This window comes from Danio rerio, chromosome 15 (assembly GCF_049306965.1).
Source record: "Danio rerio strain Tuebingen ecotype United States chromosome 15, GRCz12tu, whole genome shotgun sequence".
Lineage (NCBI taxonomy): Eukaryota > Metazoa > Chordata > Actinopteri > Cypriniformes > Danionidae > Danio > Danio rerio.
Genome location: NC_133190.1, coordinates 45988972 through 46007128, shown reverse-complemented (window position 1 = coordinate 46007128; position 18157 = coordinate 45988972). Strand labels below are relative to the sequence as shown.

The window sequence follows — 18157 nt, the reverse complement described above, 5'->3', positions numbered from 1 at the left end:
GCTCAACTCCTTGTTCAAGCTCTTGTTCTCTCCAGACTGGATTACTGCAACTCTCTACTAGCCGGGCTTTAAGCTAACTCTATCAAACCTCTTCAGCTGCTTCAGAACGCAGCAGCACGAGTGGTCTTTAATGAACCTAAAAGAGCACATGTCACTCTGCTGCTCATCCGTTTGCACTGGCTGCCAGTTGCTGCTCGCATCAAACTTAAAGCTCTGATGTTTGCTTACAAAGCGACCTCTGGCTTTGCTCCTTCTTATCTGCTTTCACTTCTTCAGATTTTTATGTCTTGAAGAAACGACTAAACTCAATTATTTAGTCTCCATTTTCCTTCCTAATCTGCAATTGCCACTCTGGCTCCACCGCTAACTGTATTACAAAAAAAATAAAAACAATTACTAATGTTTTGCTTCTTACACTTTACATAGCTGAAACTTGCCTACAGCACTTATTCATTGTTGTTATAGTTGTGTAAATTGCTTCCTTGTCCTTATTTGTAAGTCGCTTTGGATAAAAGCGTCTGCTAAATGTAAATGTAAATGTAACAGTAGTTTCTTCTGCAGACAATCAAAAATATATATTGCTTTAGAGGGCTAATAATATCGACCTTAAAATAGGTTGAAGCCTAAAGAAAAAATATTATAGGAAATACTGTGAACAATTCCTCTGTTAAACATAATTTGGGAAATATTTGTATATTAAAAAAAACAAAATTCACAGGAATGATGTGACAATAAAAGTGATTATATTTCATTTTATTTGATAAACAAAATACAGTCATAAATAAACACAATGGAGCAAATATTAAAGGGAAATAAACAGTAACAATGAAGATTTTAACAGAATTTGGTAAAAAAAAAATTGACTAATCAAATGTAAATGAACAATGGATAGTTTTCATCGTATAAATTGTTCAATAAAATGAATCTTTATTGAACTTCTATATGCTCTATTAAAATACTTACATAATCACAGGCCTTAAAAACACATGCAGACAAACTTCCACTCTATTATGCTTAAATTCTGCGGAGTCTCCATAAAGCTCATGTCATCTCAGCATTCCATGTCCTGTGATGTGACTATTGCGGACGCACACATACCGATATCGATGCTGAAACTATATATTGTGCAGGCCTAATATGAATTGTATAATTGTAGTGCTATTTTTTTTTTTATTTACATCATAAACAATGATTTAAGCCAGTGTTTCTCAACCACGTTCCTGGAGGACCACCAACACTGCATGTTTTGGATGTCTCCTTTTTCTGTCACACCCATTACAGGTGTTTCAGTCTCTGCTAATGAGTTGATGATCTGAATCAGGTGTGTTTGGTTAAAGAGACATGGAAAATGTGCAGAGCTGGTGGTCCTCAAAGAAAGTGGTTGAGAGACACTGATTTAGATTTTAAACTTTAAAGGGTCACGAAACACCAAAACACATTTTTTGAGCTGTTGACAGTCGTATATGTGTCCCACACTGCTAAAAACACTATTAGGACACCTATATTTCACTAAAAAGTGTAAATTGGATGTTTTTGCGTTATTTCAAGCAAATTTGTACTTCCTGTTTGAAACGAATTTTTGAAGCTGCGTCACGGCCATGACATAATAGCGTGTATTCCAGCGTGCAGACTGGGCGTCTGAGCCAGAGTGTGTCTTATTACGTCTTACAGTGTGATGCATTAATGCATGAGTAAAGCTTGGGTCAAACCAATCAGCGCGCTCTATTGTGCAACTTCATTAATATTCATTATTGTCACCGTGTTTACACCACAAAGACGCCACGTTGTGTTGGCAAAACAAGTGTGAAGTGTTGCTTTTATAGTTTGCTGCTGTTAAGTTTCGTTTTCATTTTCTCTCTGTGAGAGCTCAGACTCACGTGTGGATTACAGTGTACGCGACGCTCGACAACAATAACTTACGTGTCCAAGGAGGATTATTGTTTACCTGAGAGCTGTTCTCATCTGCAAACGCAGAAATCTGGATTTGCTTGTAGTATTCTCTTCATAAAGACGCGGCTCTAGTTGCTGGTGATTGTCCTGTCTCTACAGATTATTTAAGTGAGCGACCAGTGCTCTTTGTTTATTCAGTTTGTTTGTATCGAATTAAGTTAACTATTGCACTGAGTGCAGAAATGTTAGCACCGCATTTGGTGACCGGAATAACACACGCGGCTTTGTGACACTACCTGCCGTGTGCATCTAAGTTTCCGGGAAATGCAGAGTTTTTTTTTCTCTCATTCGCCGTGCGGTATCAAACATTGCATGAAAAATACACACTTGCAGCAGTTCCTCGAATCAAATATCTCGTTTGTCGCGAGAGGCATGAATGAACTCCCTGAATGAAAGAGCCAAACCGCAGTTAAAGTCCAACATTTAATAATTTGGCAAATAATTCGACTACAGATGTCCATGTAGGTTAAACACCATCCCTTTCTTCTGTCTGTGTGGGTGTGTATTTTGACTCTGAAACTCGCGCGTGCACAAATAGACACTCCCACACCATCCCACTTTAGTTCCTCCGACACTCCCCCCTAAACAGAGCTGGACACGCCCACTTTTCTGACTTTTTCCAAAGTAGAGGTGTGAAAACACCCTGCTGAAACGAGGGGGTTTCATGGCCCTTTAAATTATAAAGTGAAAAGCTTGATGGTCAGCCTTGTAAAATAATAATACTTCATTAAAGCACTTGTACAAAACAAAAACAGTGGACCTGCTGAATAAAATTCCTGTTTAAACGGTATTTAAAGGTTTCATGAAGTGCTTTAAAATGTGTGGTTTTTTTTTATTTAATTTTTGACATAATCTCACCTAAAACATAATGACAGGGTGGGACTTATAGTAGCCCCTCCTCTTTAAAAAAAAACAGCCAACATTGCATCGGCTCTGTTCTTTCCTTTAGGAACGGCTCACTGTGCTAACATGTACCCGGCCAGAGCTGAAGACCTTCCTCAACTGGGTTTAGCACGAGACCGCATCTTCATCCTGCTCCAGAAGTGGCTGGCAGAGTGATTGACAGCTGCAGCAGCCAATCAGAAGCACAGCGGTGTTTATTGGCCAATCACATAATTCTTCCTGATGGTACTGACTGAGGATTATCCACTTTGTCACAGTTTTTAAAAACAATCACGAATCCAAAATCAGTTTTGTATGTAATTTGTTTATAAAGATGAATAAATGAATGTTTTGTTTTTGTTTTTCTTGATGTAAATGACTTTGTATATTTTACAGCAGAGGTTTCACAATAAAGGAAATTGAATGATGTCGAAAACATTACTTGTGATTGATTTCATAAGTTACAAATATTTAGTTGGTCGAAAAAATGCTTAATAATAATAATAATACTCAACTCATTTAATGTTTATTTCCAGGGCCGGAGTGGGACTCCTTTGTAGCTCTGGAGTTTAGACCGGCCCACCTCAGTCGACGACTGACAATATTAAAATAACGTCATTTCCAATTCAGTTTCTAATGACGCTAACATGTCTTTTTCAAGGACACAGCTGGTTTAGAACTTCAAATGTTTTTCATAAATATGCCAACATTAATTCTTTATAGATATCCAGTACTTTGTAACGGTCGTCACACAAAATAATAAAATATGTACCCCTACAAAAGTAACCCAAACAGTATTTTGTCTTAACACTGAAAATGAAAAAAAACTATACTCTGGTGAGGTTCAAACACAGATAGGCGGCGTAACATAACGTGTTACCCACTAGACCAGTGGTTCTCAAAGTGGGGGTCGGGACCCCCCGAGGGGTCGCGGGGCAATGAAGGGGGGTCGCCTGGTGATTTCCTAAAATTTTTTTATTTATTTTTACTAAACCATAAGAATTAACAGATTTTATCCATAACTATACTGAAAATAAAAATAGTCGTTTATAGTTACTATATACTATATAGTTACTATAGTAGCTTATAGTTACTAATTCTATTGGATTGCGACCCCTGGGGTAATTACATTATATTAAAGGCAGCAATAGCGTCAGATGCATTTTGATTTTATAACATCAGGTTATACTTTCTGGCACATTTAAAGCACTGACACAAATTTAATTGGTGTTTCTGCGTCATTGCATTCAAGGTTTCTGTATTTATAACCACCTCAGAGGATATTGGGGGTCGTGGGTCACTGGCATTGTTATTTTGGGGTTCGCGGGCTGAAAAGTTTGGGAACCCCTGCACTAGAACACGATGACGCTGTTAAGCACTGCACTGTTATCTGCTGCTATTGATGTCTATTCATTTTGTACCCTACTCTTTTTCTCCCCTTTTTAGATTTCCGATCGTATGTCAGATTTATTAATGTAGTGAATCATCTGATTTTTTATTGAGCAGTTGTATTATTCATTAATATTAATTAATATTTACTAAGGTGCCGCTGTTTGGGGTGGAAGGGGGAGCAGCCCGCAGGTTATTGGTGATCATCATTAACCTGTGGGCTGCATTTTGCTCACGGGGCTGCGGGAAAATAAATAAAAAGAGCGGAGCTGCTGCAAAATAATGAATAAAAAGAGTGAGATTATGTTCAAATAAACAAATAAATGAAAAAAGTGCGACTGCTGAGAGTGCAAGGAGCTAGGGACACCAGCCCTCGCAGTCAAATAACAGACCGGCCCACCGGGAATTCTCCCGCTTCTCCCGATTAGCCAATCCAGGCCTGTTTATTTCTATAGCGCTTTTACAATGTAGATTGCCTCAAAGCAGCTGAACATAGAAGATTATAGTAAACTGAAACAGTGTCAGTTCAGTTTTCAGAGTTGAAGTTTAGTTTCGTTCAGGGTGGTTTAATTTTCACTGCTGAAATTTCAAACACTGAAAAGTAAATCCATCAGTGCATAGCTCCACAAGTCCCAAACCAAGCAAGCCAGTGGCGACAGTATATGATTCATTCGTTCATTTTATTTTCAGCTTAGTCGTTTTTTATTTAATCAGGGGTCGCCACAGCAGAATGAACCGCCAGTGGTGATATATATTTAATAATATTTTTTATAATGAAGCTATATACCAACCTCAAATGCTATACCATAATCATAGATTTGCATAGTAAAATGCAAACCTCGGCTTACATAAAAATTGAATCTATATTAAAAATATTTTAGCTTTGACATGATAAAATATTTTTGGCCCCAATTGCCTTCCATAAAATTTGATAAGATTCATTTGAAGAATTTTGGCCCTAATCATCTTCCATAAAACACAAGACACTCTGATATCTCAACAGAAATGAGTCTTTTCTGTAATGTCTGTAATTTTCTGTAATGCAGGACTAGAATGTATGTTTAATTTACAGTGCATCCGACAAGTATTCATAGCGCTTCACTTTTTCCACATGTTTTTATGTTACAGCCTTATTCCAAAATGGATTCAATTAATTTATTTCCTTAACATTCTACACACAATACCCCATAATGACGATGTGAAAAAAAGAGTTTTTGAAATTTTTGCTAATTTATAAAAAATAAAAAACCTGAGAAATCACACATACATCAGTATTCACAGCCTTTGCTAAATACTTTTGTTGATGCACCTTTGGTAGCGATTACAGCCTAAAGTCTTTTTGAATATGATGCCACAGGCTTGGCACACCTGTCTTTGGGAATTTTTGCCCATTCCTCTTTACTAAGATTTACTAAAAACTCTTTACTAAATTCCACATTACTAAATGGTTCTGCGAAAGTACCAAAGGTATTCATGCATTTTATTTAGTATTTTATTACTATATGTTACTATGTTCCCAAGCTTTATAAACACCATCATGTGGTAAATAAGCTACTGTTAAGCATTGTATAATCATGGTATTTTTTAGTTAGTCATACCTTCAGACTGAGGTTGCACAACAGTTGTGTTCTAATGCTAATGTTTTATTGCTTTGTAATCATCATATTTGTCCGTGTGGGTGTCATTTCCTGTTTAGATGATGAAAGGTTTAACTAAAGGCATAGTTCATTCAAACGTGAACAATTCCTCACCATTTACTCACCCGGATGTGGTTATAAATTTTTATGAATTTCTTTCTGATGTTGAACACAAATTGAGATGATTTGATAAGTTTCTGAGGAAAAACAAAACATTCGTTGTTGGAACAAAAAATCACTATGAAAGTCAAAAACTGCTTCCAACAGTCTTAAACCTATCTTCATTTGTGTTAAACCGAAGAAAGAAAATTGAAAAAAAAATGACTGAATTTCAATTTTTGTGTGAACTATCCCTTTAAATTTTCGCTTAGGGAATACGTTGAAGGCTTGGCTCATGAATATTAATTACGTAGAGGCGTTGGGCAGCTGCTGCTCTTGCATGGTTGGACGTCAGTCGAATGACGACATGGTTACCTAATTAATGTTTAAAACATTTTGTTGTTAAAGTATTCATGAGTAGGCGGAGTCCGGCGCTCAGCACTGAGGGAAATAAATAAACGGAGGCGCGGTAGTTTTTCGTGAGGAGGAACACGAACACTCGCGGAAGACACGAGCTCTCCATCTGCCTGAATAAAGAAGTTGAGGTGCTTGGTACAGGTTAGTGGAGAATATTATATGATTTTTGCATCTTATTTGGTTCCTTATTGGCTCTCCGGTTTGTTTTAAATGCAAATGAAGCATCTGTTGAGCCTGTTTTAATATCTACAGTACTTGTTTGTTTATATCGAGGACTAAGGATGACTAACACGCATGAGAATGACTTGTTTTTGGAGCTGTTTTGAGCCCCGCTGCTCTTTGCTCTCAGTCTGTGTTTTAAAGCCTATAATTAAACACACTTGCTGAAGCTGCTAGCCTATAAAAAGTTTACTGCGGTCATCGGAAAATAACGCTTTAATGAAAACACGGTTTAATTGCTGCACCGCTACATCAGATAAACTGTAACGATATTATAACTGTAACGCATAAACTGTTTTACAAGTTCATACAAGACACATTCCTTCAAGATAAAATTAATTATCTACGCTTTGTCTAACTGCAAGTTGTTCAAAACTAGTTTTAAAGTCTGATATAGTGGTTAATGTTATCCAGACCACAGATCAGTTAAACTGTCATGAGACTTCGGGTAGAGCTGATCAGATTAACTGATTCATCGTCTACATTTACATCAGACAAAATGAGGTACGTTTTTAGACATGTTTTAGACGTGAAAACTCAGTGTTTACGTTCAGTGTTGCATTACAATTGAACCGAGTTAGAAATCACTTTTCTATGTAACAAGTAAAGTAACGCATTACCTTTTAAAAATAAGTAATTTTATTTGAGTTACTTTTTATAAAATGTAATGCAGATTATGTTTTAGTGTCATTAATTAGCTTTTAAAAAATAAATTGCTTTATTAAAATGAAGTAGCCACAAACAATGAATCATACTGTCAATGGGAGAATGTGTTCATTATTTTAAACGCATGGAAGAAAAGGAAACAGGAATTATAGTCTTAATGGACAGTGATTTTACTTAAGACAAATATAGTACAAAAGTAGCAAACACATTGCTTTAAACTTTTAATAACTGTATATACAGCACACATAGAGCTCTGGGGTCAGGAAGTTCTCAGATAACATTATCATAAAATTATAATTTTTTAAATAGTTTTTTTAAAGGTAAATGTGTAGGTTATACAGCGTGCTGTTAATTGCAGAACTCCTATATATATATAAAAAAAAAAAAAACAAGTTCTAAAAAAGATTAAGCCTCAGCCAGGTAATAAAAAGTAACGCAAAAGTAACGCAATTAGTTACTTTTTGGGGAGTAATTCAATATTGACCATGTCACCCATGTCACCCTGCAGCTCAAGACCGGTTACTCACTGAAGCTAAGCAGGGCTGAGCCTGGTTAGTAACTGGATGGGAGACCACTAGGGCTGCGTCCGAAACCGCATACTTCCATACTATATAGTACGACAAAATCAGTATGCGAGCCGAGTAGTATGTCCGAATTCATAGAATTCGAAAATCAGTATGCAAGAAGTACCCGGATGACTTACTACTTCCGGCGAGATTCTAGAGTGCGCATCCCATGCATGCTGCGCTATCCCATGATGCCCCGCGAGCAGATGTACGTCCGAATTCCATTCATACTTTTCACATTCATACTGTATAGAACGTACTTTTCTAACGGCCGAGTAGTACGTTTAAATTCAAATGCAGTACCTACTGAGTAGTAGGCGGTTTCGGACGCAGACTAGGTTGCTGTTGGAAGTGGTGTTAGTGAGACCAGCAGGGGGCGCTCAACCTGTGGTCTGTGTGAATCCTAATGCCCCAGTAAAAGTGAAGGGGACGCTACATTGTCAGTGGGCGCCGTTTTTCGGATGAGACGTTAAACCGAGGACTTTAGCTAAGATTTTAGGCAAGGATTTCTCAAAGTTATTTACAATAATGTTTAGAAAACATTTAATGTTAATAAATGGAATGTTCTATTATTCATAATGTTAATGGAACATTTAAACAATGTTGTATAATATTCTTAAACGGTTAACAAAAACACAAAAAGGTATTTATATGTCATTGGTGGACGTTTTCTGAAATATTTCTTTAATCAATACATTTTATTGATTTTTTTACATTTATTTTTAAAATTAAAATGACTTAAGATGTATATATAGAACTTTCGTATTAGGCTTGGGCTGGTATAAGATTCTGACGGTATGATAACCTTGGATAAAAATATCACTTTTTTACGGTATTGTGATCACTGCTCTAAAATATATTCTTTTTAATTGTATGGGTAAAAAACTAACTTTTTTCCCTTTTAAACACAATATATTTTATTTTGAGAAAACATTTAAAATATTTTGGAGCAGCAAACATGTCAGGCTGAATAATCTATTGACTTCTACTGTCTTCATTTGTTTCAAAAAAAGATTTTTTTTTTTTTTTTACAATTTAAAGCGGCATCTTTTCTGCTGTAGATACTGTTGTCCTAAAAAACAAAACAAAAAAAAAATCTTACACATCTATTAGGAACAATATTGCCAAATATTTTGATGGTTTTAAAACCTTGACTTTTCCAAACTGCGGTATACCTTAAAAACAAATATCGTCCCATGCCTATTTCGAACTTAAACTAAATCTTAAACTGAGTATTAGCATATCAATGTAACTATTTTTTTTACATTTAAAAAAAAAAATAAGAATATAAAAAATTTAACTAATTTTTGTTAGATTAGATAAACGGTTTGTGTCTTGAGGACTTTAGCTAATGTTCTGGCAAGGTTTTCTCAAAGTTACTTCCAATAATGTCTATAGAACATTTAATGTTAATAAATAGAGTGTTGTATTATTTGTAATGTTAATAGAACATTTAAACAATGTTATATAACATTCTCAAAAAAAAAAAGAAATATTTTTGTTTAAATCATTACATTTTTTAAATATTTATTTTTAATATGAAAATGATTTAAGATTTAAATAAAGTTTCATACTTAAATTGATTTTTTGTTAGCTGAGTTAAACTGAATTTTTATAGAACATTTACAGTCAATAAATAAAAAAGTTCTGTTATTCATAATGTTAATAGAATATTTAAACAATTACATGCTCAAGAAAGTTAACAAAAACAACGTGTTTAAACGTCATTCGTGGACTGTTTTCTGAAAACTACCAACTACATAAATACCACTATCAAGAATGAGTGTTTCAGCTAAAACTTAACTTTTATATATTTTTATTATTTTTATTTTATAAATGTATAAGTTTTGTTAAATTTTTGGGGTGAAGTATTAGTCAACACCTCTATAGGCATACATCCATATGACAATTAGGCAGATACTGGTAACTTTATTAGAAGTGGAAATAGTCTGATGCCTATCTATTTTGACATTGATCTGACTATAAAAACAGAACACAAATAAATACAGGGAACAACTTGTTATATATATATATATATATATATATATATATATATATATATATATATATATATATATATATATATATATATATATATATATATATAATTATAGCATCAAGCATTTGCAAATTGTAGTCTGAATTATTTAATTGTTTTCTGCACTTTGGGTTTCAGAATAAAAATTAGTTTTTGTTTTGTTATTGTACTCAAACCCAGAAAAATTGATCTTCATCATATTATATCCACTAATAGTAACATATAACAATAATAATAATAATAATTCCTTACATTTATATAGCGCTTTTCTGGGCACTCAAAGCGCTTTACACACAATGGGGGGAATCTCCTCATCCACCACCTGTGTGCAGCATCCACCTGGATGACGCGACGGCAGCCATTTTGCGCCAGACCGCACACCACACACCAGCTGATTGGTGGAGAGGAGACAGCGATGAAGCCAATTGGAATATGGGGATGGTTAGGAGGCCATGATGGACAAAGGCCAGTGGGCAGATTTGGCCTGGATGCCGGGGTTAAACCCCTACTCTTTTCGAAGGACATCCTGGGATTTTTAACGACCACAGAGAGTCGGGACCTCGGTTTAACGTCTCATCCGAAAGACGGATAGAAACCAATAGTTGCCAGTGTCTGCTTAATTTTCATAAGGATAAGGATGCATCCCTGTTTAGGACAGAGTTGTTGATCAATAGTTCACCCCAAAAATATAATAAAAAATAATATTAATAAAATAGAGGGTAGAGGCATGGTGGCTCAGTTGTCAGCACTATCGTCTCACAGCACGAAGGTTGCTGGTTCGGTTGGCTATTCTGTGTGGAGTTTGCATGTTCTCCCCGTCTTGGTGTGGGTTTCCTCCAGGTGCTCCAGTTTCCCCCACAGTCCAAACATATGTGGTATAGGTGAATTGATGAACTATATTGGCCCTATGAGTGTGAATAAATGTGTATGGATGTTTCCCAGTACTGGGTTGCAGGTGGAAGGGCATTTGCTGCGTAAAGCATATGTTGAATAATTTTGTTGTTCACTCCGCTGTGGTGACCTCCAATTAATAAAGGTACTAAGCTTAAGGAAAATGAACTAATTGATTAATAAAATAAAAAAATAAGAAATAAAATTAAAGTTTTACCTGAAACACTGATTCTTGGTAGTTCACATAAAGACTAAACCAAATTAATATCTTCAAATTGATACATTAAAGTTAAATTATCATTCTGTGAAAGAAAATTTATGTTATTTACAATATTATTAAAATATCCACAGCCTCATCAAATGCTTCTGCCCACGTTCACTTCAGTTTTAGGTGAACTGTAACTTTAAGACTGAGTTTGAAATGTTCATGAAGGATTGTTTGTTTACACTGTTTTAATATGCAGTTAATGGTCATAATATTTGTTAGGACTAATTTCTGTGCGATACATTCATGATTTATTGCAACATAAATGCAGTATTTTGACAGGTAACTTGGATTATACAGTGTCAGTTTAATCAATCTTAAGTTGCTTGTTTTTGTTTGTGAATTAACCATTAAATAATCACCAGTCATAGATTTGGGCTGGCTGTCTTGATCATTCACACACACACCTTTAGACACACATACTAGCTTTAATCAAATGAATTCCTGAGCCCCATGGTTGTGTGACGGGACACTAAATAGCTCAGGATTGAGGGTGAGAGAGAGGGCAAGAACTAGAGAAAGAGTGTGTGTGGGTGTATGTGTACTTGCATAACCTTTTTTTTGGGGAGAAATGTTTACCCAAAAGTGTGGTGTAACGGATCACAGCTCATGGTTGATCTTAAATTTGTAACGATCACAGAGAGATCGCCTCTCATGTCATTCAAATCACATGTATTAAAGCATGTAGGCTTTACTGTAAAATATAATAATGACAGAGGAAGGAAGAAGTTGTGGTGAGTTAATGCCCGTGCACACCGAGACGTTTTTTGCTTGCGCTTTCCGTCGATGTTTAACGCCTCGTAACTATATAAAGTGCGTCAATGTGATTGTGCACACTAACACGCGAAACGGCAGGCGCAAAAAAAGCCTCCTGCTACTTTTTTGATTTGACGCGCCTCGTTAAAACCTTCTCCACCAATGAGGTTGGCACTTTTGATCACATGCACGGAGCTGCTGAAGTTACAGTAAACAGCACTTGGAGGCGCTCAAGCGCAAAACTGTCAATGCAAGCGCACATGAAAGAAGATGCCCAAAGGCGATATGATTGTGGAGCTGCTTATTGCTCTGTGTACAATAATCATTTCTTCATCGCTAGAACTGGAGCTGCTACGTGAACCATCCATGTTTGTTCGAGTCACCAGTAATTTTAACAACAAGCGTGTGAACTTCCTCTCTTCCTCTTCTTCTGTGTTATTAGCGGGTGTCAGAAACTTAAAATTGTGCAGCGCCATCTAACGTCAAGGAGTGATTTTGCAAACTCTTCTGCTCGACGCCAGTGAAAATGGCTTGGGTTTATACGCGGAAAAACGTCTCGTAAAACGCTAAGGATAAACACCAATGAAAAGCATCCCAGTGTGTAGGAGCCTTTATTCTGGATGTGGTGTTTTTTTTAGGTTATTAAAGGTGATTTATGTCACTGCTGGTTTAGCCTGCATTATTGCATTCTCGATCTATTCACATCAAACGTCAGCGTCAAAACTTCCCATTCACTTTGAATGGGTGACGTCAGGCGTTGCCGAACTGCATTATGGATGCATCGGCGCTGTGCAGCATTGCTCGCTGGAGAAGTTGGGAACTTCTCAACTTTTCAAGCAGCAACGGACGCATCAGCCAATCAGATTGCTCTATGCAAATACACCAGGTCAGGCAGTAGCCGATTAAAGACTAATTTTATTGGCTGACGCTGCTATGACGATTGCGTCAGCCCCAACTTCAGACACGCCCTTTGTCAAGCGTTGACACTGTAGTCCTGTGTGAATCGGGCTTCAATGTAAGCTGCACGATTAATCATTTAAAGATCTGGATCTCAACACCCACTAGGGCTGTAACGATACACCAAACCCACGATTCGGTTCGTATCACGATTTTTGACCCACGATTCGATTCGTATCACGATTTTTTATTTTATTTTTTTCGTGTGGGGTGGGGAAAAAAAAGATTTTTAAAACTATTTTTAATTAAATAACATTTGAAAAATCTTTATAAACTAAACATCAAAGAACAATATTAACTATGCAAATTATTAACAATATAAATAGCCATATATAAAATAAATAAATAGCCAAAGCTATATCACTTCTGTTTTCTTTGTAACAAAATACTGTTGAAAAACCATCAGAACTAAACTCCATTGTTTAGATGGTTCAAGCATGTTGAAAATTATTTTTCAATCAAGTTCTCTTACATAGAAAAAGTAAATTAAATAGCTAGGGATGCTCATTTCCTTAATTTGGCTAACCGACAACCGCCGCTCATTAATCGGTTATTAACGGTGAACTGGTCAGATTACTATTAATTTTATATTAAACAAATTGACATGTCTATTTTGTGTATGACACATTAAATATTGCATTTTAAAATACTGATTTATTTTTATATATTAATAGCGGAACAGAACAACAGAGCATTTCCACGCACCTGCAGTGTTTAGCACAGAAGAGCAGAATAATCTAAATAAAATGAATAAAATAAATAGGACTGCCCTAAATTATTTTCACTTAAATAATTAATTTATATTACAAAACGAAAATACTGACTGATTCTTTTTAATAACCGGCATAGGCTTTTTTTCCAATCATATGTTTTTTTCTTCCGTCAAATAAAAATAGCTGACTTCCTCAAATTGCTTGCTCCACGGAAAATATGCATTTATTTAATGCCCCACTGTTATTATTATAATCACAAAACCTTTACATTTTTAATAGAAATCATTATTTTAAAGATTATGTCCTGATATAGCCTATGGTTTCCTCTCTCTCCCTCGCGGTTCAAGTGCATATGTAGACTTTTTGTAAACAGTTTGTTTAAATATGATATTGCATTAATCTGCGTACATGCTTTAAGCTGTAAAATAAAAAGTAAAGCCTATTTGTTGCGTTTATTACGCAGATCCAGGTCAACATAAGCGCTGGTTTAGTATCAACAGGTCTGTATCAAACAGCAATATTCTTCTTCCATTTTGCTTCTTTGGCAAATGTGTCTGTAGCGGTCTGTAGGCACGGGTTATACGTTATCGTCCTGCAAATTAAGTATGCCTTGCAGTTAAACAAGTGGCCGAAAACGAGGCGCACCTAACTGCCTTTATGTTGACATGAAACTACTGAATCAGCTGGGTATCGATTGTGCAAAAGTGTTGCTGTCTGTGTTGTTACAATTGTAATATTTAATACTATTGTGATATTCAAGATTTGTATATTCATACAGCTCTGGATAACTTAAAACAACGATTAGACCTTCAGAGCGGCATTAATGCGTCCTGAAGTAAAGCGAAACGGCAATAAACTCCAGCAAGATAGAGTGATTATATGCAGAGCCATATACCTTTATCTCTAAATAAAGTATAACTATAGAAACTGTGTTTATTTTAACTGAAAGCTTCATCGTGTTTTCTGACCTCACGCACCTGTCAGTCAGCACTCTCAAAGGTTCAAACAGAAAGCGCACAGCACGGTTACAGAAAAGTTTGGCTGTTACCTGACATCTGGTGAACGCCCATCCCTCTCTGCGCAGCCACATTAACAGTGTGAGCAAGTCATCGTATATGCGCTGAAAATCCGGCCGCTTTGACAGCATTGGCAATGTTTCTGGCGTTGTCGGTTGTCAAGCGGGGTTAAGTTGGTTTTGTTTTTGATATTCTTGACACATTCAGACGGCCCCTTACTAAGAGCTCCATGCGAGCTCTCCCGGCTAAATATTGCGAGGGCTTAAACGGAGCAGTGCTTGTAATGTCGAACGAAAAAAAGTGTTAATTAGCTCAACTGTTGCAGGCACACATGACGTTATTGGAAAGGCATCACGGGGTGGGTGTGTCGCGATTCTCCCTTATCACACCGCGACACAGGATCGTAGATCTGAGTGTCGCGATTTCGATTTTATATCGTGTATCGTTACAGCCCTAACACCCACGCAACATTAATTATAAATGATGGTGGTTTGAATATGTTTATTAATCCTTCGAATCGCTGCATTCAAATCTGTGTTTGAAATGCAAAAATTAATAAAGAGATTCAGTCTTTAGTCTTTAAAGTTAGTTATGAAGTTACAAACAGTCATGTTTAGATGATGCCATCGTTCATCGCCGATGACTGATAGACCTCACATTGCTGAGCCGGTATTGCGATTCTCCGCCCCGCCCCTGTCACAAACGACATTGTGACAGGGGCGGGGGTGACATTTTAGAACGAAAACGATCCATGTCCACACTATATTTATATATATATACATACATACATACATACATACATACATATTTATTTTATATCACAGCCATTTGTGATTTAAGCTAATCGCAACGTTTTAAATTTCGATTAATCGCACAGCCCTAATAGTGATAATGAATCTATCACAGTACTGAATATTTTACTTTTTTTTTTCATCTGATTATTTTTTAGTTCTGTTTGTTAAAACCAAGTTTCTTGTAGTGGTGTTTCTGTAATAAATAGAAAGTAAATGACATTTGTCTCCTCTTTTGGTCTGATCCGAAAAATGGTCCGATCATTGAATAAAAAACCATAATGTGATCCGAACCGAGAGATTTGTGATTTGTTACACCACTGATCAAAAGTGAGTCAAAGCCGACAGATTCTACCAAAATCCTTTATTTGAGGATGTGGCAGTAAGACGCAGAGCAAAAGGTCTTTTTGGAACCCTAATAAATGTAAACTATCTATTTATAAAACAGAATGTTCCATTTAATGTCCCTATTTCGATAGCTAAGCTTATGTGTATGTGCGCGTGAGCAAATGTGTGTCTGTGTGCGCATGTGCGCGCGCACGTGTGTGTGTGTGTGTGTGTGAGAGAGAAAGAGAGTGCATGTATGTTCATGTGTATGCTTATGGCCAGTGTGTGTGTGTGAGTGAGAGAGTGTGTGTGTGTGTGACAGAGAGAGAGAGAGAGAGAGAGAGAGAGAGAGAGAGAGAGAGTGTTGTATGCAGATGCAGAATTGTGGAAATATGTGTTGCCTTTTGGTTCCTCAAAAAAGGCTAGTGTCTGTGTGATAGAAGTATAAAGTGTGTAGAAAGCTTTGTGCTGTGGAGAATACTGATGAGTCTGAGCTCTCTGACAGCAGCAGGTGTTTGTGTTGTGCTTTGTTTTGTAAGAAAGAGCCTCAGGCAAGACGTCTGGACAGGTCTGAACCTGGAGCTACAGCACCTTCATTTCACTGTCATCTATTGTGATTCCCATTGAAGGATTTTCTTGTGTCTGGCTTAAAATCAGCCTTTAAGTAGTGTGTGCGTGTGTGTTTGTTTGTTTTATTTTTTGTTTAAAAAAGATTTTAATCGTCTCGGCTCCAAACAGAATTGCACTAACATTGTTTTCAAATATTTGGAAAGCTGATGCTCAATAGCAGAATAGTTTTTCAGGCTTCTTGCAGTGTTTTAACAGTGAAAGTGTGTTTGCCCCTTAATGATCTGATAAATTAATGGTAATTTTTTTGCATGTTTGTCACATTTTAATGTTTCAGATCATCAAATAACTTAAAATATTTGTCAAAGATAACCTGAGTGAGCACATTATGCAGTTTCTAAAATAAGGGTTTTATTATTAATGGAAAAAAAACAAAGAGTCTCAAGTTAATTTTCTCTAGCCACATCAAGACCTGATTATTCGGTATTATACGATGATTATGCGGATCTATTCCTTGGCAGTTTGCAGGTCCTTCACTGGGCCTTTTCCCCTTATCAAAGAAACTTTCCAAAGACGTCTGCTTCTTACTCATTTTGCTGCTTTTGGGTTAAATTTGGGCGCTCAATTGACCGAGATGTAAGCGAGAGAATACGGTAATTTTTCAAAATAAAAGACTTTTCAAAATAAAAGATTGTTCAGATAATAAATAAAACAGAAATAATTAATGATTTTTTTTGTGCGGCCCGGTACCAATTGATCCACGGACCAGTAGTTGAGGACCACTGAGCTAGGGGATACAATTAGAAAACATGACCATTCTCCTAATTGTCCACTGCTAAGATTTTTTTATTTTTTAAATATGACACGACCACCCCACAAAGCTCGCTGAGGCCCCCTGGTGGGCCGCGACAACACCCCCCCCTCCCCCTGTTTGAAACCGCTGACCTATAGGGTCAAAGCAAAGTAGACCAAAAGTGCCTCAAAAGCTAGACATCATGTCGATATCCAAAGAAATTCAACAACGAATTTGCAAATAAGAAGGAATTACACGGAGATCTATCAGACTGGAAAAGTTGTAAAGCCATTTCTAAAGCTTTGGGATTGCAGTGAACCACAGTGAGAGCCATTACAAATGACAGAAACATGGAACAGTGGAGAACCTTCCCAGGAGTGGCTGTCCGATTAAAATTACCCTAAGAGCACAACAACAACTCATCCAAGAGGTCACCAAAACCCCACAACAACATCCAAGGAACTGCAGGCCTCAGTTGCCTCAGTTAAGGAGAGTGTTTATGACTCCACCATAAGAAAGAGACTGGTTCTGGCAGAGTTCTAAGATGAAATCCACTGCTGTGCAAAAATAACATAAAAACTCTTCTCAGTTTGCCAAAAAACATCTTGGTGATCCTCAAGACTGTTTGGATGCTGTGTCCCATTATATGCAAATTAAAAGTAACAGCAGCAAAATTTGGTGGTGGTGGTGGTAGTGGTTATAGTGTGATGGTTTGGGGCTGCTTTCAGGACATGAAAGACTTGCTGTGATAATTGTGCTGTGTACCAAAATATCCCTAAAGAAGAATGTCCAGCGGCCATCTGTTAGCTGAAGTTAGCGGAAGCAAACTTGGGTTCTGCAGCAGGAAATTGATCCAAAACACATCAGCAAGTCCATTTCTTAATGGCTGAAAAAGCCTTAATGAAGACTTTGGAATGGCCTAGTCAACGTCCTGAGCTGAATCCGATTCAGATGCTGTGGCATGAACTTTTAAAGACTTGAAAACCCAACAATGTGGCTGAATTACAACAGCCTGTAACAGACTCATTACAAGTTAATTTCAGTTGTTGCCGCTAAGGGTGGCCTAACCAGTTATTAGGTTTAAGGGGCGAATACTTTTTCACACAGGGCTATATAGTTTTGTATTTTGTTGTTCTTTGCAATAAATAACTTTGTATTTTATGTCCGTTTATTATTATTATTTGTTTGTTTATTTGTTTAAACTTTTTATTTTTATAC

The 18157-nt window shown here is 36.6% G+C and overlaps 2 protein-coding genes across 5 annotated transcripts in view; both read left to right on the top strand.

Moving 5' to 3' along the window:
* Positions 1–3265, top strand: part of prss59 (serine protease 59, putative) — a 42926-nt gene extending 39661 nt beyond the window's left edge. Inside the window, 1 exon segment of the mRNA NM_001080562.2 lies at positions 2900–3265. Within this exon segment, the coding sequence (NP_001074031.2) occupies positions 2900–3009 (110 nt within the window). The 3' untranslated portion in view covers positions 3010–3265.
* Positions 3266–6436: 3171 nt separating this feature from the next.
* The window catches only part of serpine2 (serpin peptidase inhibitor, clade E (nexin, plasminogen activator inhibitor type 1), member 2), a 43786-nt gene continuing 32065 nt past the window's right edge, over positions 6437–18157 (top strand). For 3 of the 4 annotated variants that reach the window (XR_012390401.1, XM_073922813.1, XM_073922814.1), the window contains exon 1: positions 6437–6515. The gene's annotated coding sequence lies outside the window, so the exon portion shown is untranslated. 4 annotated transcript variants of the gene reach the window in all.